Genomic DNA, 24,112 nt, shown 5'->3' on the forward strand with positions numbered 1-24,112 from the left:
CTTGTAAGTGGCATTATTATAATTAACCAATCTTGTTATTGTAATAAAATATACATAACATAAAATGTATCATTTTAACATGTTAAGTGTACAGTTTAGTGGCATTAAGTACATTCGTAGTTTTGTGCAAGCATCACCACTGTCCATCTAGAGAACTCTGCCATCACCCCAACCTGAACCCTGTACACACTAGACAGTCCAGGGGCCGTACTCCCGCCCTCCCACCTCCAGCCCCTGGCAGCCGCCTTTCTACATTGTGTCTTTATGAACTTGACTACTCTGGTGCCTCATGTAAGTGAAATATTATATTTGTTCATCTGTGCTGTAGCATGTGTCAGAAATCCATTTTTACAGGCTGAATAACATTCCGTTGTATGTATCTACCACATTCTGTATATATATTCTCCCATCCAGGGGCATTTGGGTTATTTTTCTTTTAGGCTATTTTGAATATAGTACAGAATAGTGCTATAAAATTGATATGTGAGTATCTGCTTTAGCTTCTGATATCAGTCCTTTTATTTATATACCCCAAAGTGGAATTATTGAATCATATTGTAATTTTATATTTATTTTTTTGAGGAGCTAACATACTGTTTTTCACAGTGGCTAAGCCATTTGATATTTCCATTGTCTGTAGAATTTTGTGTTGTGTGCATTTTTCTTGAGATTCAGTCATTAGATTTTAGTAAAGCTTCAAAGTAATGCAAACTCTATTCTAGTATTCAAGCTTCAAACTGTATTCTAATATTTACTTCTTAACAGTCCTTTTAATTCCTGCATACTTACTGCAATAAATATTACATTACAGATATTAGTTATATTAGGCCTATTCACTTGTTTCCTCATTCTAACAAAACTTCCTTGGGTAGATGAGATGCAAGGCACTATTCTTCAACTTTAGAAGCATGGGTTAACATGAAAAGCGGTAACCCTGGGATGTTTAGAATCTTGTGTTCAGCAGTCTTGAGAATGAGTGTTAGTTTTCAAGTTCCCCAAAAGACTGAGGTAACAAGACACAGAAAGTGGCGTCAGATATTTTATCTCAAGTTCCACTGAGAGTATGGAAGCAGACTGGCATGAGTTTTATTTCAGATGCATGGAAAGAAACCATAGGTCAACAAGCAGTACTGTGTACCTTTAGGTCCTTGGATAAACTGTTTTCAATGTGAATATATATGATAATGAATTGATTTATGTAAATGGATTTTACAGCAGGTTTGTTTACTTTAAAATGGATTATTCATCAATGACATAATCATAATTGAAAGTTTTTCATCTAACTTTAGGATGATGACTAGCAAAACTAAATTAGTTAATTTGTGGTAGAGGTATGATTCCCTTTTTACTTTCTCCAAACAAATGAAAGCAACCCAGCAACAAAGGAAAGTCCAACAGTATCTTTTGTCCTGTAAATCTCTTGCCCTCCAGAATGATTATATAAAGCTGAGCATGATCATTTGACATTGTACTTAAGAGTCTTTTTTATTATACTTTATTTCCTAAGGCAGAGAATTTGTGCCATAAAATGTTTTTTTAAATAAATGAATTTCCGAATCATATATTAGAACCAAATTTTAAAATCCAAAACAAACTAAAGAAAACTACATGTAACATCTAACATAGTTAGGCTACAGTAAAGGGAGCTCTCCCTCCTAAGACAAGTGATGACGTCCCTCCGCTCACCTGTTTTCTCCTGTCCCTCACTCTGCTGCTGCTCTCCTCCTTCCACCTCGCCTCTCCTTCTTTTTCCCAGGCATGATCTGGTGTTGATGGGACTGGAGCATATTTCAGCGTCAGCTTTGGGCAGGAGAAAATGTTGCTGACAGCCAGTATAGAAGCATTAAAGTGTATTTTAGAAAATCTGGATTTTACTTCTTCAGGTTAAGTAGCTGAATCACTTGGTCCCCATTTCTTACTTATAAAATGAGTTGATTGAAAAACGTAGAAGAATGTAATTTTTAAAAAGATTTTATTTTATTCATTTTTAGACAGAGGGGAAGGGAGGGAGAAAGAGAGGGAAAGAAACATCAATGTGTGGTTGTCTCTCATGCACCCCTAACTGGGGACCTGGCCCACAACCCAGGCATGTGCCCCGACTGGGAATTGAACCAGTAATCTTTTGGTTCTCAGGCCAGCACTCAATTCACTGAACCATACCAGCCAGGGCAAGAATATACTTTTTGAATTTCATTCTAATTTTGATTTTTTGTGGAAGTGGGGGGATATGACTCTAGAACCTTAACAAAACCCAAAATTCTAATAAATCTAACAAATTCCCTAAATGATCTTTATAGGTTCTCCATAATATGTCTATTTTATAATTCTTATTTAGTTTGAAATCAGGAATGATCCCCCTCTTATAAACCTTTTATCTCCAAGTACAAGGTATTTCTCAAAATTGACACCTAGGAATATTGCAAATGCAAAGAAAATTGTTCAGATTAAGGAAGCTATAAAATTATTGTGGGAAGCATAATTTGATTGGTTTTTTGAAGCTCTTCATGGGTTTTGGTGCATATATTGTCTACTTAGATTATTTTATTTCAATTCTGTATCAGAGATAACCTATAGATAATGAAATATGATGACTTGAATAACTCCGATTTAAGCAGTGCACTTACTAATCCAGTAGCTCTGTCTCAATTTTTCTGTGATTTCCTTGGCTGCTATACGTTCCTCTGGCTTTTAACGTGTATTTTATAATCCCTAAAAGAAAGAGGCTGCATTTTAAGAGAAAACCAATATTTAACCAAACTTCCCAGTACATTTCATTGATCTTTGCACATTTCTGAACTAATTCCAGTTTCCATGAGAATGCCATGAGCTGACTAGCTTAGGTCTTATTTTCTGAACTAAGTATCTATTAGAAAAAGAAAAGAAATTTTCTTTTGATTAATCATGCCTTACCCTAGAATTGGTGCTCCATTTAGTTTCACTTGATCTTTATGGATGACATGAGAGTAGATTCCTGAATAAAACCAGCATTCCTTCAGGAAGGGGAATGAGAATAAGTCCAGGACAGGAATCTAAGAAAATGCCCCATAGTTCCCTTTTCACCCCCAAACAGCTTTACCCATGTTCTTAACAAAAATTTGCCCTTAAATGAAATGACCTCACCACCCTACTACACTTCAGAGGGACATTTCAAAAATCTCTTTTAGTTCCAGGGCCAGGATCTCTGGGTGATATATATGTAGTCCTCTTTCTCAGGCTTTGTGCAACTCCTCATGGTCTTGCAAACTGTGGCTAAGGAATAACCTGTGTATGTCTATTCATAATGCGGGAGCAAGAGCAGGATGGATGATTGTAATAAAAGTTCTCATTTTTAAAGGAGGTTAATGGAAAACCACACATACTGACCACTCTCTCATAGTCCAGGAGTAGTGAGCTCTCCTGGTACAGGCAGGAAGTTAATTTCTTAGTGTACTTGACAGCCAACAATTTTTATCTCTGAGAATGTGTCATTTTTCCTTGTCCCCCGTGGCACAGCTGAGGTGGCCATTGTGAAGGGCAGTTCATCTGGGAACTGCAACTTCTAGTAGTTCTTTCACAGTGAATGTGAAGTTGGGAGGGAGGACTCTCAGATGCCCCACAGCGGTAGTTCTGTGTGGTCTCAGGACCAGCAGCATGAGGGTGACCTGGATAGCAAATCATGTTGCCCCAGATCTATCGAATCTAAATAGAGGCTTCAACAATGAACACCTTATCAACACCTCCCAGAGTATCAGATACACTCTCTAGTTTAAGAACTGTTGACTTACATATTTAGCTTGTTTCTGTGATTTGGCAGATCAGCTTCCTCAATAACTAAGTAGACTACTTGTCTAAGTAGACTACTTGTCGGTTCACTGTCAGTTCCATTTGCAGTTACCACAGCCAGAAGCTGCCTGGTCGTCCTTTCAGAGCCTGTTAGAGCCTGAAGACTACCTATACTTAAGGACCTATACCACGGCCCTATATGAGTCTCTGCCTGTTCTTTGCCTTTACACTGCATCTCAGCTTCATTTCCACAATGATGTATTTTGTCTTCTTTGTCAGGCAAGGGCCTGCCTATTAGCAGGAGGTGCTTGGGAAAGGTCAGCTGTGGGGTTGGGGTTAGGTGTCTTCTGGGCTCCAGTCTCATCTCCTGTGTAATCTCTGACCTCCCAGAATCTCTGACTCTGGTTTTTTTGTGTTTTTTTTTTGGCCTTTTAAAAAAGTATATTTTATTGATTATGCCATTACAGTTGTCCCATTCCCCCTTCTTCATTCCTCTCCACCCTGTACACCCCCTCCCCCACCATTCCCCCCCCCCTTTAGTTTATGTTCATGTGTCACAAATTCTTTAGATTCTGTATTTCCCATACTATTCTTGCCCTCCTCCTATTTTCTACCTACCTTCTGTGCTACTTATTCTCTGTACCTTCTCCCCACTTCTCCTCCTCCCACTCCCCTGTTGCTAACCCTCCATGTGATCTCCATTTCTATGGTTCTGCTCCTGATCTAGCTGTCCTCTTAGTTTGCTTTTGTTTTAGGTGTGGTGGTTAATAACTATGAATTTGCTATCCTTTCACTGTTCATGTTTTTATCTTCTTTTTCTTACATAAGTCCCTTTAACGTTTCATATAATAAGGGCTTCGTGATGAGTAACTCCTTGAACTTGACTTTATCTGAGAAGCACTTTATCTGTCTTTCCATTCTAAATGAAAGCTTTGCTGGATAGAGCAATCTTGGATGTAGGTCCTTATCTTTCATGACTTGGAATACTTCTTTCCAGCCCCTTCTTGCCTTTAAGGTCTCTTCTGAAAAATCTGCTGACAGTCTGATGGGCACTCCTTTGTAGGTGACTGTCCCTTTATCACTTGCTGCTTCTAGGATTCTCTCCTTCATTTTCATCTTGGCTAATGTAATTATGATGTGCCTTGGTGTGTTCCTTCTTGGGTCCAACTTCTTTGAGACTCTCTGAGCTTCCTGGATTTCCTGGAAGTCTGTTTCCTTTGCCAGACTGGGGAAGTTCTCCTTTATTATTTGTTCAAATAAGTTTTCCACTCATGGCTGTTTCTTTTCCCCTTCTGGTACCCCTATAATTCAGATGTTGGAATGTTTAAAGATGTCCTGGAGGTTCCTAAGCCTCTCCTCATTTTTTTTGAGTTCTTGTTTCTTCATTCTTTTCTGGTTGTATGTTCCTTCCTTCGGGTCCGCTCCATTGATTTGAGTCCCAGTTTCTTTTCCATCACTATTGGTTTCCTGAGCATTTCCCTTCATTTCATTTAGTTTAGCCTTCATTTGTTCCTCTAATTTGTGACTAAAATCAACCAATTCTGTGAGCATCCTGATCACCAGTGTTTTGAACTGTGCATCTAATAGGTTGCCTATCTCTTGGTCGCTTAAAAGTATTTCGCACTGGGGCTTTGAGCTCTTTCTGCTTGAGCCATAATGTTTTGGTCAGGTGGCACCTGTTACGTATGAAGGGCAGAGTCTTAGGTGTTTACCAGGGTGGGGTGACCCAGTTGCTAAGTTGTGATGCTGTATGTGGAGCCATGGTTGGAGAGGGGCAATGGCATTTATTCTGCTCTCTCTCTGACTTCGGTTCCCTCTGCTGCTTCCCACAAGCAAACCGGGCCCCCCTGGTGTCAGCTTCTAGTTGTGTGGGCCTATGCACCCTCCAGGACCCTGTGGGTCTCTCCAACAAACTCTAAATGAGCCTGGGAGCTTCTTCAGGCACCTCAACCCCGAAAGTTTCTCCAATTGGTGCTTTCAGGCTTTAACTCCCGGCGTTGGGGCCCTAGCCTGTGCTGTCTGTCTCACTGCTTGCTCCTTCGCCTGGTTTGTCTGCGCGCGAATGTGTGACTGCAGTCAGCCAGCTGCCTTGCACGCCTACTGGGTCTGCCCACCGGCAACCCACACCTGGGATCTGCCAACTGCCGCCTGTGCTCCTGGGTGGGTCAGGCCACCTTTGCCTGCCGTACTCTGCTCCACCAGCCGCTGACTCTGGTCTGGCTGAACGGTTTGTTGTTGTCGGATTTCTGTACAGTTCAATTTTCACTGTTTTGGTTGTGTTTTTGTTACTAAAACTTCATTGTCTTTAAACTTGGTTGTGCGAGGAGGCACAGTGTTTCCACTTATGCCTCCATCTTTGCCGGAAGCCCCCAGCCTCTGTTTTCACAAACCTTAGCTTCTACAACTTGGCTTTTTGTTTGTTGGTCTGCTTTTGTGTTAACCCTTCTGGGGTCCACACTATTAGACTTTTACCTTTTTGGGGGTTATAGAGTCAGAGAAAGTCTCTTGTATCAAAGATCTAACCCCCCCTCAACCCCTCCTGCTTTCAGCCTGATCTTATCTTTATCCAATCTAGAAGAAATAGGCAACACATTTCATCATTCTTAATTTGATACCATTTAAGTTTCTTTTACTTAAAGCTGCCATAATAAATGCTTGGAGTAACCATGAAATTTGAAGCATTAGCTCATTAATTAAGAGTGCTGATGCTAAGCTTTCCCTATCAGGGTCAGAAACTTGGGTCACTTACAGGGACAGGAAGCAAATAAGAAAAAGCAATTTCCTTCTCTATTATGTGGGCTTTCGGTCTCCCTCTCTCAGCCCCTGGTGTCAAGGCCTCATGGGGAGCAAGTGGCAAAGCATGGGTTCCATGGGATAGTACTCCCGAGTGAAAAGCACTCAACTGTTGATGCACTGCACAAGGTGGAGGAAAGAAGCCACACCAAAAAACTAACTTATAGTGAGAGAACAGACACTGGGTACTGTTGTGGGAGGTGAAGTAGTGACTGGAGGGAAAGGTGACAGAGACAAAAGAAACCTTTGTGTTGGATATGTTCATTCTCTTGAATGGAGCGATAGTTTCACAGACGTATTCATGTGTCAACGCTTATCAAAATGCACACTTTATTTATGTATTTATTTTTCTAGTTCAGTTTTATTTTTTTATTGTTGTTCAGGTATAGTTGTCTCCATTTTCCTGCCACCATTTCCCCCCACCCCACCCACTGAGCCTCCCTTGTAACCTCTCCCTTGCAGACACTACTCCGTTATCCTCACCCATGCGTCCTTTGTCCTTTTTGCTCTATCCCTCTACCCCTTCGCTGTCCCCTCCCCACCATACCCCACTCCATAGCTGTCATCCTGCTCTCTGTGAGTCTGTCCCCATTTTCCTTGCTGGGTCAGTTCGTTCTTTAGATTTCTCATATGAGTGAAACCATACAGTGGTCATCTTTCTCTGACTGGCTTATTTCACGCAGCATAAATTTCTCCAGCTCCATCCATGATATGGCAAAAGGTAAAATTTTCTTCTTTTTTTTACAGCCGAGTACTATTCCATTGTGTAAATGACCCATAGTTGTTTTATTGACTCATCTATTGATGGACACTCGGCTGCTTCCATGCCTAAGTGATTGTAAATAATGCTGCAGTGAACATAGTGGTGCCTGTAGTCTTTTGAATTAGTGTTTTGGGTTCTTTCAGATATATTCCCAGAATTAACATCTCTGTTTTCAATTTTTTTTTTTTATCAGAAAAAATAGAGCTTATGCTATGGGCACCAAGAATATCTCACAAAGAGGCTATGCATATCAAAATGAGGTGTGTGAGAGAGTGCTTTGCATCCTTTTAATTAAGTCATCTTCCTGTTCCCTTTCTTTTCCCTGACTGATGGAAAGGTACCCAGTGGGCTTTCCCTCTGGCTTTTCTTTCCTCCTATGTGGACAAAGAGAGAAAGTGAGAGTACATCTCCTATGGATAGGCCACACCTGCAGATTTTGGTAGTGAATTGGTTGAATCTATGTCATTAGATTGGAGTGTGTTCTCAAGAAATGGCAGTGGAAAAAGAAAAGACTTGAAATAAATCAAATTGATGAATGTGTTACGAAGGCTGTTTAATTTGCTGAATTTCAGCCATTATATCCTGTAAGTGTAATAAATTTACTTATTATAAAAACATTTCCTCTTAATAAGGCAGCAACCACTAAGGTAATCGTATCTAGAAACTCAGCTTAAACTGCAGATGTTCTTTGGCAAGTTGAATGGCATTTCAGTTGAAGGAAAGATTGTCCTGTTCCTTGAGTAGACGTTGCATTGGAGTATGGATCTGATGAATAGTGCCTCTGGGGAGGTCTACAGCTGTTTCAAGTTAACTATTTTTTTGTAGCTAACAAGTGAGGGACAAAAAAAGATGATTTTCTCAGTAATTAAATATACCCATATTTCACTGTGTATAATGTGTACTTTTTTGCCCAAAGTTTTGAGGGAAAAATAAGGATGCATATTATAATGCTGGGGTATAATGAGTACATACCATGGGTATAATAATGGGCATAATAATCCTGTGTATAATGCAGACAAAAATGTGGGTGTGCATTAGACGTGGCAGCACATACACGGCAAATTATGGTAGTTTCTTTGAGAATTTGCCGTGTGTTATGCATGTTTTAGTTACTTTTTAAAAATATTTTATTTACTTATCTTTAGAGGGGAAGGGAGGGAGGGAAGGAGAGAAATATCAATGTATGGTTGCCTTTCGTGAGTCCCCTGCTGGAAACCAGCCTGCAACCCAGGCATGTGCCCTGACTGGGATTCGAACCGCGATCTTGTGGTTCGCATGCTCTTGCTCAATTCAGTGAGCTACACCAGCCAGGGCCTTGTTTTAGTTATTTTTAATGGTCTTTTTCTTTTATAATGGTGAAGTTGGATGACCTATGATATGTTATTTGGTCATGGGTATCAGATCAATGTAATCATGTATTAATCTAGAAAATGTTGATTTTTATATGTTGAAATAGTCTGACACAGGGCTTGTTGGTGTCAAATCCCAACCCCATCACTTGTTACCAGCCTTGAGTTAGTTACTTTGTCTCATTCTGTTTCAGTTTCTTTATGTGTGAGAAAAGGAAAATAAAAATATGGAATTTATGAGGTTGCTGCAAGAATTAAAAGTGATTTAATATAGAGCCCTGGCTGGTGTAGCTCAGTGGATTGAGCACGGGCCTGCGAACCACACGATCACGGGTCAAATCCCAGTCAGGGCACATGCCTGGGTTGCAGGCCGGTTCCCAGCAGGGGACTCACGAAAGGCAACCATACATTGATATTTCTCTCTTTCCCTCCCCTTCTAAAGATAAATAAGTAAAATCTTTTAAAAAAGGTGATTTAATATATGAAAAGTGCTTAGAATAGTGTCTTGCACAATGTAAGTGCTGTATAACTATTAGCTTACCATTTATTACTGTAACAGCAAGAATGTTTTATTTTAAGGATCTGGACTTGGAAAGATGATATCTTCATACATTATTCACAGTTTGACAATTTAAAAAATAAAATGTATTTGGAAATAGAGTTATTGGGGAAAATATTGTGAGCCTTTTAACACATAATAGCAGATACTGATTGTTACTGTCATCGGCAATCTACAAGAGTCCTTAGAATTGGAATTATTAACCTGAATTGGAATAATTTTATATTGATAAATCTTAAAGTTAAACAATTTTCTCTTCTTAATCTAGAAAAAAGTCAAATAAGGCAGGAGATATTTGGAAATAGAAGAATTTTTCAGAGGGTCTGTTGTAAAGCAATAAAATAACATTTAAGTGGAGGAAAAGAGTCTACCCTGGGAAATGCTAATAAGTAGTGTTTCCTGTTGTTTGTTTTGCCCTGTTTGGGAACTGTGGGTGCTCAGGTATTTGGCTGATATTATTTGAAAATTTGATAAACTTTTTTCTGCATTACACCAGTTGATTCTTTTAAGCAAAAAGAAACTTTGCATACCTTGGTGTATGGTCTAGTCCTAATGGAGAGCCAGAGGTTCCTTACAATTCACTTTTGCCTTGGTCAAAAGGCAGTTCCTTCAGGCTTATGCTCTGTAGATTTCACCACCATTTGGGAAAGAAGTTATCAACTGGTGAATTGCTCATCTCTAAAACATAATGTTTTAGTGTTCCTATTTGAGTTCCTAAGCTTACAATGTTTTCTCCATCTGTGATCAATTTTTACTCTTTCCATCCTAATGTTTCTGAAAACTGTAGTTCTTTATGAAGGATTGAATTCTATATTTAATGGGGGTTAGTAGTTTTTATCATTCCCCGCTCCCACCCTGTCCCACTAAAGTGCTGTTATTGAATCAGTAGGGATTCTTACAAGAATCAAGTAAATAAGCTGTAAAGTGCATGAAGGAAAAACACTAACCTCTTGTGCACCTGAGGCCTGAGTTGGAAATCTTGTCCCTGACAGAGGTTTGGGTGGTTGGGTTGATAGGTGGTGACTCTGCATTAAGGACATGTTAGCTCCCTAATTTTCTCTTCTACGAATGGTACTTTATCTCCTGGTCCTGTTTTAGGTAGTGTTCTTCTGAAGGTAAAGACAGCATTGAATTTTATTTAGATTATTAGAATCTTAATTAGAAGTATAGCTTTCACATCTGGAGAATTTGCTGAAATGAAAATGATGGGTGATAGCATAAATGCTTAGGCACCACTTTTCCATTTCATTTTAAAACACTCCTGTCTTCATTATGTAATTACACTATTATTCAACCCAAACAACTTATTTTCCCACACAGGTTAAAAAATTATCTGAATTTTGCTTTCTAGTTTCAACATAATTGAAACATAAGATTTTTTTTCTTTTCCCAGGATGTTTTGACCAGTGTTAGAACAATACTTTTTATCCCAGGCGCCGAAGTATGGTACCTGTTACATGTTATAGAATTAGCTGTGGCCAGTGTTTCCTGTGAGATTTTACCCCAGCAGACGTCAGCCTCCAAAACCACTGAGGAAGCAAAACAATAGTTCTCCTCACTAAGACTCCTTGACTTTGAAACTATAGTCTGATTTTTTTTTTTTGATAGGTATATTTAGCCTGTGGTTAGTCAAACCTTTAGGAGATTAACCCTTAGTAAGTCTTTCTTTAGTTTAATTGCAGGTAAGTGTTAACTGTTAAGGCATAGAAAGTAAATAAATGTTATATCTAATCTTGCCATTACATAAATTTGGCTTGAATTCAGGCATATAATAATAGTACCACTTATTTTTACAAATATATATGCTTTGGTTACAGTCTTACAGATCCTGATTTGGTAAATTTGGTGAGGGAGTCAGTGTCTGCATCTAAAATGAAAACAAACACGCAAACGGAAAAACAAACTCCCCAAGATGAAGAGAACTTGTAGAAGTAGAAGTGGGGAGTGTGTGTGTGTGTGTGTGTGTGTGTACACTTGTACAGATACAAGCACGTCTACTTGGCTATACTGTATTTGAAAGGGTATCTGTTACTGCATTTTAAACTTTACAGTATTTTGGGAATATGTCTTACATGGCAGAATTATATTTTAAAAGGGTAAATCATGGATATTTATATACATGTAATTTATACCACAGTAGGAGATATTGCTGTTGCCTTCAGAGTCCCTGTTTCTTATTTAGCCTTGGTATTTATAAGTTAATTCAAATCTGTAGCACAAAGTCATCTCGAATGGGGTCTCCAACTCTAATGGCCAATCAAGTATTTTTATTTCACCAGCAGCTATTATTTGGTGATTGTATGCAGCTGCTGTCTTGGAAAGGTATAGATACTAGGTTAGCCTTAATTTTTTGTGCCACTGTCATTGTTTTATAAAACTAAACATAGCAATGTTGGTCGAATAGAAAAACATTTTTAGAAAAGTATGTACTTTATGGCTGACAAAGTTTCACCATCGCTCACCATGCTATTTTGGTAAACACATTCCGAAACAGTTGTTGCTGTCATGGGTTTGGGACTTTGTCTCCTGCGGAGTAGACCACTAGCTACAGGTACTGTGGAACCCGCTGAATATCTAACTGGACTTATTGCTACTTATTAATTACATTTCTTTTGTGTCTGTAGAAATTGGTATGTTACCTGATTTAGGCTAACATTCAATCAAAGCTATTTTCTTTCTACTTTTATCTGTACATCTTCAATTCTAAAGATTATGGAAATGTAAGGAAACTTGGGTGGATATTATAGAATCATCTGCATCAGTAATTTCTATAAAATGTGATGGATTTTTGTTGGTCTCTGGTGAAATGATAAATGTAAGGAAAATATAGTGAGTGTTTTCCTGAAGCTGCATGTGCGGTCCTTCATCATGGCACTTCTGTTTTGGCGTTAAAATATCACCAGAATAAGCTCTTTTTTTGTTTTTCAGCAAAACATCGATACTACCGGTTTTTAAAATAAAAAGATGGCACCCTAGTTGGTGGTGGTTGTTAAGTAGGGGCATTTTAAATTTATTGCTCTGTGGCATTGCAGAGTTTGAGAACTACTGGTAGACAACGTGCGGTTATTTGAAAGTGGGTGTTCTTGGTGGATCCTATGGCCCTTTGATTTCTCTTGTTTGGTGGTCGGTCTGGCATGGTGCACCCAAGAAGCAGATACATGCCTGTTCTTTAAGTAAATTGTACTCTACTAAGAATATTAAACACCGAAATAATTACATATTGTTTTTCCCAATCTTTAAAATGTTGGGAAAATACACATAACGAAAGTTGCCATCTTAATTATTTGTAAGTATATAGTTCAGTGGTATTATATTCAGTACATTACCATTGTTGTGCAACCATCCCCAACATCCATCCCCACATGTCTTTTCATCTTGTAAGACAGAACCTCTGTACTCATTGAACAGTAACTTCCCATTCTCCCCTCCCCCAAGCCCCAGACAGCCACCATTTTTCTGTCCCTGAATTGGACTACTCTGAATACCTCACAGAAGTGGAATCAGTTTTTGCCTTATTGTGACTGGCGTATTTCACTTAGTGTAATGCCCACAAAGTTCCATCATTTTGTAGCGTGTTGCAGAATTTTCTTCATTTTAAAGGGTGAATGCTATTGTGTTGGTTTTGCTTATCCATTTATTTGTCAATAGACATGAGTTGATTCCACATTTTACCTATTTTCTCTAATGCTCCTGTTTCTTGAATATGACTTTACAAATATCTCTTCGAGCCCCTCTTTTCAATTCTTTTGGTTATATACCTAGAAGGAGAATTGTAGGATTATATGGTAGTTGTACTTGTAATTTTTGAGGAAGTACCATACTATTGTTTACAGCCACTATACTATTCCAGTTTCTCCACATATTTGCCAATACTTGCTGTTTTCTGCCTTCTGTTGTGCTTTGCTTTTTTTTGATAGTTGCCATCCCGGTAGGTATGAGGTAGTTTGGATTTATATGTATTTCTTAACTATTAGTGCTGTTGAGTATGTTTTCATGTGCTCATTGACTATTCATGTATCTTCTGTGGAATAATGTGTATTCAAGTCTTGTGCCTATTTTTGGGTCTGGTTGGTTGGTTGTTTTTTAGCAGTGAGCTTTGGAGTCCTGTATGTGTTCTCCATATTATCTGTTAAGGCTAACAGATATATGATTTACAAATATTGTTTCTCATTCTGTGGGTTGCCTTTTTACTCTATTTGATAGTGTCTTTTCATGTAAAAAACTTAAAGGTTTTTCTGAAGTTCAATTTATTTGTTTTTTCTTTTTGTTTCCTGTGCCATTGTGGTATTATATCCAAGAAATTATCGCCAAGTCCAATGTCATGAAAATTTTGTCCTATGTTTTCCTCTAAGAACTTTATTGTTTTAGGTCTTATATATATAGATTCTTGATGCATTTTCAGTTAATATTTGTATAGGGTGTTAGATAAGGATCAAATTCTATTCTTTTGCCTGTGAATATGCTGTTTTCCCAGCACCCGTGGTTGAAAAGGCTGTCCTTAGCTCATTGAATGAACTTTAGCACCCTTGTCAAAAGTCATTTGACCACGTGTGACAGGGTTTATTTTAGGACTCTCCATTTTATCCCATCGATTTGTATCTCTGTTTAGGCCATTATCACGTTTTGATTAATAGAGCTTTGTAGAAAGTTTTGAAACCAGGAAATGTGAGTCCTTCTGTTCCCCCCCTCCCAATATTGTTTTGCCTAATTCAGGATTTCATATGAATTTTAGAATAGGCTTTTCTATTTCTGTAAGAAACATCATTGGAACTTTGATAGGGATTGAATTGGCTCTGTAGATTACTTTGGGAAATACTGACATTGTAACAATATTAAGTCTTTCAGTCACTGAATATGGGGTGTGTTTCCATTTATTTATATTTTTATCAGTTTTTTTTAGGAATGTTTTGTAGTTTTTATTGTATGTCTTCCACCTCTTTGATTAAGTTAATTTCGAAGTATTGTATTCTTTTTAATGCTCTTGCAAATGAAATTGTTTTGTAATGTCTTTTTCAGGTTTTTCATTGTTCATGAATAGAAATGTAACAGATTTTTTGTGTGTGTTTTTACTCTGTATCGTGTCACTTTGTGGAATTTATTTATTAGCTCTAACAAGTTTTTTTTTGAATTTATGGATTTTCTACATATAAGATCATATCATCTGCAAATAGAGATAACTTCACTTCTTTTTAGTTTAAATGCATTTTATTTCTTTGACTTGTCTCATGAGTCAAGCTAGAACATTCCAGTACTACGCTGAATAGAAGTGGTGACAGTGGACATGTTTGCCTTGTTCCTGATTTTAGAGGAAAAGCCTTAGCCATTTATCATTGAGTATGAGATTGACAGTGGGTTTTTACATATGGCTTTTATTAAGTTGAACAAGTTTCTTTCTGTTTCTGATTTGACTGTTGTTATACAGAAAGGCTGTTGGATTTTGTCAAATGCTTTTTTGGCATTAGTTGATATGATTATGTGTTGTTTTGCTTCATTCTGTTGGTATGGCATATTACATTGGTTGATTTTTATATTTTGAACCATCCTTGCATTCCAAGAGTACATCTCCCTTGATCATGGTGTATAATTCTTTTAATATGCTGCTGGGTTCTGTTTGCTTGCATTCTGTTGAAAATTTCTGCGTCAGTGGTCTGTACTTTTCTATTTTTGCAGTGTCTTTATGTGGCTTTAGTATTGAGTTAATTCTGCCTTCATAGATTAAGTTAGGAAGTGTGTCCTCCTCTTCAATGTTTTATAAAAGTTTGAGAATCCTTAGTATTTGTTTTTTTTATATGCTTGATAGAATTTACCAGTGCAATAATCAGGCTTTTTTTTCTCCCATAAAAATATATCAGTTTGGGTGAATTTTTAAGTCTCACTGTGATTTTTGAATTTTGTACTTGTGATATCTAAGGATGTTCTTTAAAAGAAAAAAGCTGGATATATTAAAACTTTGAGTTTTCATTTGTTTCATGTGGTTTAGTTATAAAGTTTACATGTATTATGCATTTGAACCCTTTGAAGTATTATAATTTGTGACACTTTGTGACTTCATGTGTTTAGTTCCTATAACTTAAAAATATTCTACCACAGATGCGTTTTAAGATTTCAGAGTTAAAATGCTAAATTGAGTGCCTAATATGCCTCTGCTGTTGAGGTTTTTAGTTATTTCTTGGCCTATGGCCATGTAACAACCACTGGAAAGATTAGTGTGGTGAACTAGCTTTATTCTTCTATGACAGTAGTCTAGGTCTGTCCAAGATTTTCCGTCTTTCTTGAAGTTCAACAGCTATTCCCTTTTTGGTTTCGGCTTTCAATAGTCTACCTTCAAAGGTCTTTTGTTTTCTGACAGTTAAAGAAACTGGTTCGGTGTTATTGTTAGACAATTATGTAATTGTTTACAGATAAGTGAAACTCTCTATGCTGGTTTCTGTGATGATTCCCTTTATTTCATTGAAGGCTTGTCATGCTGAAGTGATTGGTCATAATTTTTAATGATTGAGAAGGTTGTTTTTAAATCAAACAGCATTAAAAACATTTTTTCTGATTTTGTAGTGCATATAATTGTGGACTATGACAAGTCTCTTCCCTTTTTAAATGCAAGATACCAATTTAATGCTTAGTGATGTTATGCTTAAAGAAATACACTACAGGAATTTTCACTTTACTGAAATAATGAAGAATTTTGATAACGGCAAATAAGGATGAAGCCATCTCATACAATAATGAGTTTAGAACTTCAAAAACGTATCACATCAACAGTCCTAATTAACCCCAAGAGAGCAGTTTAGTGAAGAATATTTTGAGTTCTTAATGTCATATTTATACTTACTGGCTTATTTTCTTATTATGAATGTTTCCAAGTATCACTTTGTTATGTTTAAACTTTTAGGGACATTTCTATGAACGATTTTCCATGGGGGATATCTTTCCACTTTTATTAAGTGAGCCAGTAGGAAAATGTGATTTGTTTATCACAGTTGATTTAAGCCAACCTATCAGTAACACATCTGTTTTGTAGGGTCAGGTACACCTGGAACATGATAATATATAATTATTTTCTTGCAGAGTTGTTTAGAACAGTCATATTAAACAACTCTTAGCTGGTATTTAATGATCACTTGTTAGGTGCAGACTTTACTCTGAATGTTTTACATGTGTTAACCCATTCATGTTAAAAATGTTTAAAATATGTGTTTTGCTTCCTTCCTCTTTCTGTTTTCCTTTCCATTCTCCAGGATGGTGTCCCTTAAGACAGTTACTTTTGAGAAATAGCGCAACTAAGAAATGCTAGTAGTTCTGTTAAGATTGTCCACGTAACTTATGGAGCTCTCCATTGGTAATAGGAGAAAAAAGAGAAAGGATTCAGGAGACCTGAGTAGTATCAGTAGGTAGAACAGATTCCTCAGATGGCTGCTGATTTGCCTTGAGTGAATGCTCATCATGACAGGGAATCACAGGTGAATGAATGGTGGGGCCCGCTTCACTGGGCAGGTCATGGGGCCACTTGAGGAGAGGAGGAGGTCAGAGAGAACATCTGCTTTGAGAACCTGAACAACAGAATTTTGAAAACATGGCAAGCCAAACAAGGTGATACAATATGCCAAAGAACCAGCAAGAGGATGAAAGAAAGAACTTGTAAACAGTAAAGATGGGATAACTGGCTTGGGCCAGTGGCTGGACAAGAAGCCTAGTCTTATATTTCCAAAGAATAAAAAAGAGAAAAATGTGTTTTAAACAGATAGCTTCATACACAGGATGATGAGTATTGGCAATATCTTTGAATATGTATGCTATGTTATTTTATATTTCATGTCAGATGATAGCTTGTATTATGTCTTATCTACATTTGTATGTCACTATGTAGCTAGGATGTTTGATACACATTTATTTGGGGAGGTAGCTAGCTATGAAAACAGCATGGAATTTGAAATTTCGTAGGTCCATCTTTGAATTTCACATCTTGAGATTTGAGTTATACAAGGTCTGTACGAAATAAGTCCAGCCATCGTTAATAGAACGAGAATGGTTTGCCAAACATCGATGTAGTCTGGCAGCCAAGGACAGTGGACTGGAATGCGCACGTGCAAGCAATAACAATTTCATTGTACTAGTCAGTGGGGTTGGTAGACACCATTGAGTAAGCAAGTGTACTGTGTGGCTGTCTCATTCAAAATGACTGAGAAAGTAGAGCAACAAATTTGCATTAAGCTTGAACATTTCTTTGCTGAAGCTGTTCAGATGGTTCATAAGGCTGCAGCTATGGGCAACTGGTGATTGGCAGGTTCATCCTGACAGTGTGTCAGCTCATGCATCGTGTCTAATGCAGAGTTGTTTCGTGAAACATCAAATCACCCAGGTGACTCAGCCCCCCTACAGCCCAGATTTGGCCCCCTGCACTTATGGCTTTTCCCAAAACTGAATCACCTTTTTGAAAGGAAATTGATGTCAGCCCGTTGATGAGATTCAGGAAAATGTGACATGGCAGCTGATGATAATTGGGATAATTGTGTGAGGTACCAAGGTGCCTGATATGAAGGGGACTGTGGCGTCATTATCCTACACACAGTGTTTCTTGTATCTTGTATCTTCTTCAGTAAATTTCTCTGTTTTTCGTATTACACCGCTGGATACCTTGTGGACAGAACTCTTGGGCCTGAAGCAAGCTACTTATTTCACTATCCCCCCACCCCTAGTTTTACAGAGATAGTTGACATCTAACATTGCCTAAGTTTAAGGTGTACAATGTAATGATCTGAGATAGGTATATATTGTATAGTATTTTACCACAGGAAGTTTCATTAACATCTATAGCATTTTTCCCTTATCATAAGAACTTTCAAAATGTATTCTCTTAGCATCTTTGAAATATAATAAGGTATTGATAACCATAGTTACCATGCTATACATCACATTGCCCAGGACTTATTTATCTAGTAAGTGGGAATTTGTACTTTTAGACCACCTTCACCCATTTCCCCGCATCCCCCCCCCCTAAATCCCCCACATAGCCCATCCTCTGGCAACCACTAATTTGTTCCCTATTTCCTTTTTTCTATGAGTTCTGCTTCGCTCTCCCTCTGTCCGTCCATGTTGTCCCAGATGGCAGGATTTCCTTTTTTTTATGGTTGAAGAATATTCCATTGTGCTTATAGGTACACCACTTTATTTTTTTTGTCCATTCATCCATTCATGGACTGGGTTGTTTCCATATCTTGGCTATTGTAATTTAATGCTGCAATGAACATATATCCTTTTGAGTTACTGTTTCAGAACTAAAGTGTTGGTTTTACTCTTGTCATCTGACAGTATTATTTAAATATGTTTTCTGATTATAAAATAAAAGAAACACTTAAAATAAAAGAGACCTATGCTAAAAAGATAAGCCTCAGCAATATTGGGAAACAAACAAAAAGATCTCTGCAGGGATTCAGTGGCTCTAGGATGGTAAATTTAACTAATTCAAAATAAATTGAAAAATTAAAAAACATAATTATTTCCCAGTAGTCTTTAGACATGATAAACAATGGCTATAATGAATAACAAGGTTTTAAAAGATCAGGCTTTAACATTTCAGCGTGAGAAAAATTGAACATTGGACATATTTATGTATTATTCTTGATTTCAAACAGTGACAAATATCTGAAAATTTCTAAGGTTGTATTTTTTATGAAAATGCTGTGTCAACTATGTACTACTGTGTCAGTTAAAAGTTACATGAATATGCCTTTCATTTTTAAATAATGTGGCATAGGAGGGAGATGGTAAAATTGTAGTTTTATGATAGCCAAAGAAATGTCAGTGATTTAAAAATAATGTGAATCTTAAATTTCTTTTGATTAATCATTGTAAGACTTTATAAACTTATTTGGCATGGATATATGTATTTGAAGATCATGTTCCATTATTGGTACAGTCATTCTTGAATGGTTGAAACATAAATAATTGCAAATTTATATGCCTGTTAGAAATAAAATAAATATGAAGTATTGTAGATATTTGTTTTTTATACCTCTTATATAAACTGTAGATGTTACTAAACTAGCACTTTTGGGTTTTTTTTCATGTAAGTGTGTGCTGTCTGTAAAATTTGAGCCTTATTTATTGCTGTCATTTGAACAGGTGTCTCAATGCTTGTACGTATTGCAAAACTAAACACGCTAGAGGGAATTTGGCCAGTTATCCGATTGATGAACTAGTAGATAGAGCCAAACAGTCATTTCAAGGTAAGTGCGTGTGAAATTATATACAGTTTTAGTCTTCCTAATAAATGACAGTAGTCTTCTAATATAGTTTAATTTACATGCATACTTCTTTAGCTTTCTGAAGAGTTTGCCAATATTTCAGCTTCTCTGATAGAGTCAATCAGTCAGGTTATAATCGTCATATTATTACTCTTTAACCACTCTTCCACTTTTTCATGACTCTCAGGTAAGTGGCATTGTTTGAATTTTACCACTTCTCTTTAGAGTCTACAAAAAGACAAAAAATAAAAATTAAATCCATGACCTTTTAATGTGTGTTAAGACTTTTGTGGACTGAGTGGTATACTTTTTAAGATTTCTACTTTTCTTCAGTCATATCTGGACCATTGGAAAAGAGAGCTAATAAGAGTTTCCCAGAGTCTTGGGAGGAGAAGGTAGATTTTACTGTCAGCCAGTAAAAATGGCCTTCCTTATCCAAGGGACTATGGGGCCAGCGAAGAGTGGTCCTGGAAGAGAGCCCTGAAGAGAGTGATTCTTTATGTGGCTGGCCAGCTACTTGTGAGTCATCACTTGCTGGAAAATGTGACCGTCTAGCTGTTTCTCAGCACAGAGCAAGATTTATCTTTTACATGAGTCACAGTTGTCGTTGGTTGACACATAACTGCTTAAGCCATGAACTTCCTTTTTTGTCTTTGTGTATAATGTGTGTGCATAACATTGGTGTGTTTTTACACCCAACCAGCAGGAGATAATCTATGGTCTCTAAATCTTGTGGGTTAATAGTCATTGGCAGTGCACTTGTCCCTTCAGCGAGGAACTTAGAGTGCTACTTTCAGTACGTCACACCCCGAATCTCAGCAAGTGTGAGTTCCGAGCACATTTCTTCATTTAGTCTATGTAAAGCTGTTACCAACATGAATTTGGAATGTTCTTTATAATAGAAAGAAAATAACCTTGGTTGATTTACTAACACCCCCCAGTAATGTTTTCTACTTTTATATTCTTAGCCCAATCCCCTCTTCAGTTCCCATTCAAGTTGTGTTAAACAGCAAGGGAGAGGTAACTCTTCCACTCTTTCTGGGGCTGTTTTAGAGTGAGGGTGTTACCTAGGGAACAGCCTGGATGGTTGTCTTTTCTACCCCAAGTACTTTAAAGCTTCTTCAGAAAGGGCATGCATTTGCATGGAAACCTAATGTATCTGAAAATAGTCCTTTTTGACATTCTGGTGTGGTTGTTGTGTTTTTAAGTATCTGTCAGTTAATGGAAATATTAAAACTATATGATCTATCCAGCAAACAAGTGTAAATTGGAAGGCATATAGATTGGTTTCTTTGACATACTTTTTTTCAACATTAATGCGTTTTAATGCAACTACATATAACTTTAAAAAATCCTCTCATTTTACTCTGAATATTTGTTTGAAAAATATACAAATGTTAAATCACCATGAAGGGGAAGTATTCTTTTGGCCTCCTCACACCTCTCATCATCTATAATCTATACTAACACTTTGATACGATTTCTTTCAGACTAGATTTGGACACATTTGTGTATTATATGTGACTTCAGGGGAAAAAAGAAAGGAGTAACCATAGTTTTTATGAAATGATTATAGAATTACTCTAAATATATTCAACAAACTTAGCTCCCTGGTTTATCTTCAGAAATGCCCACTGAGCCTCGGAGACACCGAGGTTATACCTGTTAGACTTGGATTGGTAGGTAACATTAATACGCCCAAGTGCTTTTGGGCTATTGAAAGGGAGCGGCTTATCGGAGTTTAGGAGTGACTTAGTGGCTGTTTATAAAGGAAGTATTAGAAGAGATGTATCTAGTATTACTTTCATCATCGTCATTGGTAGATATATTTATTTCCAATCGTGGAATATTTGCAATATAAGGTTTTTTTCTGTTGTCTTGTTGTTTGTGTATTAGAATTGAAACTGAAAGCTAGTTACTGGACTGGCGAGCTCATTTTGCTTTATATGTGGAACTGTTACTAAAATATTGAGGTCCTAAGTTTCTTAGAGGAGCCATTGTATTTAGGAAAATTTTAAGTTGTTAAGTATTTGATACCCTTTGCCACAGGAGAGTTTGAATTTGAAACAGTTGTCTGCTCTTCACCAGCCGTGATCTGAACAAGGTGCCTGGCCTCTCCGAGCCACGGTTTTCTTACCGTTGTGATATTTAGTGTCGTTTCCCGTAAGAATCTGAGATGCCTTATGTGGAGTAATTGCCTGTGTCCTTATTATGAAGGAAACATTATTTAAGCTGAAGGAATTTAAGATGAATCCAAAGAGAGAAGTCTGATCAAAATCAGTTCCAATGTCGAGAATATTGGAACATCAGTAACAAACATTAATGACTAGAATCAAATGACAGATTTTCTTTTGCTTTTAAAACATATTTTATAAAAATGTCTCTATAGATGGACACTAGTATGACAATTACCTTTCATTTTCTTAATTTCAGAAAAACAAATTCATGCTAAGAATGACCTTATAATCTCTGTCTACTGTAGGAAATAATAATCTATAGCTCACATTTTGAAGCTATTGGATTATTTTATTATCTCCTTTTTTTTCCTGCAAAAGACAGTGAGATTTTAATGGTTTATAGAATTTCCATTTTGGAGCTTTAAAATTGTGAAGAGTAATTGTACAGATAAATATAGAGAAGAAATAACCCATTTTCATAGGTTTACAATTTTTGCACATGTAGGTCCTTAGTAGCTCAGTTGTTAGGAATATTATTTGGGCTACAACCCCTTAAATTCTGCATTATATTATTATGAAATTTTTTGTCCTATAATGAATAATGGAAAATAAATATTATACTTTGAAAGGTTATGTTAAGATGAAAAAGTTTAAATATGGTGCTAATAAATTTTAGTGCAGTGTTTAAAGTCAATGGAAATTAAATTTCCCATAGTGAAAATTACATTTGCTCTCTTTCTTAAAATTTTAATCACTGTGTAGACATTCAAAATGATTTTTAAAAACCAATTGTGGAATGGGAAATAGAACCCGGTTGCCTGTCATGGTATAATATCACAATTTCTTTCTGAATAACAGAATAGCATATTTATTAAACATTTTATATTCATAAAAATGCATTTCTTAGTAGTCTAATGAATGCAAAGAGATTAAGGGCCAACTCAAAGGCAAGGGCACATTTAGAACTCATTCATGAAATCATTCTGAATATAAAATGGTTTCCCAAAGCACTAAAATATGCTTACTCTGCAGTCAGGTGGGAAAATAAAAGAGAGAGAAGAAGGCAGCTTATTAACTTTTGTATGGATAGCATTAAAGTCAAATTTATTTATATTTTGGAACAGAGACTTGTTTACCCTTTACATATATGTGCTTGTGTATATGTATATTTAATTTTTATTTTATTGGTTTCCTGGCTTCCCCCCACCCCCGCCCCCCAAACCTAGTCCCTTTGCACATTTTCTTTGCCTCTTTTTACCTCTCAGTGTGTTTATCATTTTTGTGGGTAGTTCTGCATCTGAGTATAAGATTTACCAGGTAACTTCTGGGTGTCATCTCATTGTTTTAACAGACTGTTGGGAAACCTTCCCCCTTACTTCCTCACCTTTGTCTAGCTTTAGGTTTTTAAAATTCCTAGGCATTGCTGTATCTGGGGGCTGAGGTTTGACATGGTTGCATTTTAGATATCTAGAAAAACATGTCAAGCAGTGACCGAGATTTTATTGAGGCCAGAATGAATTTACAAGCTAGTGTTTTCTAGCATATTTGTATTGATTTTTCTCTAGCAGCTAATCAATCAGTTTCAGTTCTATAAGTGATGGAACAAACCTTTTAAAGTGTGCTGGGTGAGTGGTGTGGAAACAGCACCTTTCACTGCTGTCTCTGGAATCAAAATGTAGAGATGATGGATGAGCTGTTTTTATAGCTATCGTGTGCTTTTCTAGATTTCATTTGTGTGTTGCTACTTTTCCCCCCTCATAAATCTGAAAAAAAACTTGCAAGCTTTAAGTGGCATAAACCAGTTATAGAAAGGTGAATTAAGGTGACATATACAAAGCAAAGAGAAAAGTTTTTGGTGCTTAGTGATTTTAGTATTAATGTTGGAATTTAAAAATACCAATTCTGTTTTATTTCAAGACTTGCAAAGAAAGATACCATCTATGGTGTATAAGATTAATTCTGAAATGCAACTGGAAAACATGGCTCCTGCCCTTTTAGACCATGAAGAGTATAGGTAATATTTGATTTTTTGATGTATGAACTTCACATTGTTGAATTGTATGGTTTACATCAAACCACACTGGACTGATCATCTTTAGCAAGAGTAACTATATGTTAAGATAAAAAAGAGACCAAAATGAGATAAAAAAGAGATCAATAATTGCATCCTTTTCATTTATAAGGTAGTTTTAGATCTTTTTTATTTAATTAATTTTTTCATTTGTGCTATGTTCAAATAAAATTGAAAAATCTATTTCTTCTAAAGGATTAATAATATTAATTCACATTTTTTGTACATGATCAGCTTCCAAAAGAAGAATTTCCAGCAGCTTACTTTAAACGATTGTATGTAATAGACCATGAAAATAAAAGCTGTATAAAGTGCTGTATGTACTGTGTTTGGAAAGAGGGAAGATGATTTTACTAACTGATAAATCCTGCCTCTCCAGAAGAATAATGGAATAATG

At 36.7% G+C, this 24,112-nt stretch overlaps 1 protein-coding gene across 4 annotated transcripts in view; it reads left to right on the forward strand.

Moving 5' to 3' along the window:
- CDKAL1 (CDKAL1 threonylcarbamoyladenosine tRNA methylthiotransferase) overlaps positions 1–24,112 on the forward strand; it is a 665,826-nt gene that overhangs the window by 303,040 nt on the left and 338,674 nt on the right. For all 4 annotated transcript variants that reach the window (XM_037037969.1, XM_037037973.1, XM_037037972.1 and 1 more), the window contains one exon: positions 19,346–19,449. In XM_037037969.1, the coding sequence (XP_036893864.1) occupies positions 19,346–19,449 (104 nt within the window). The remainder of the gene's footprint in view (positions 1–19,345; positions 19,450–24,112) is intronic.

Source organism: Sturnira hondurensis, unplaced genomic scaffold (genome assembly GCF_014824575.4).
Source record: "Sturnira hondurensis isolate 20B ecotype Veracruz unplaced genomic scaffold, ASM1482457v3 Scaffold0023817, whole genome shotgun sequence".
In the NCBI taxonomy this organism is placed as follows: domain Eukaryota; kingdom Metazoa; phylum Chordata; class Mammalia; order Chiroptera; family Phyllostomidae; genus Sturnira; species Sturnira hondurensis.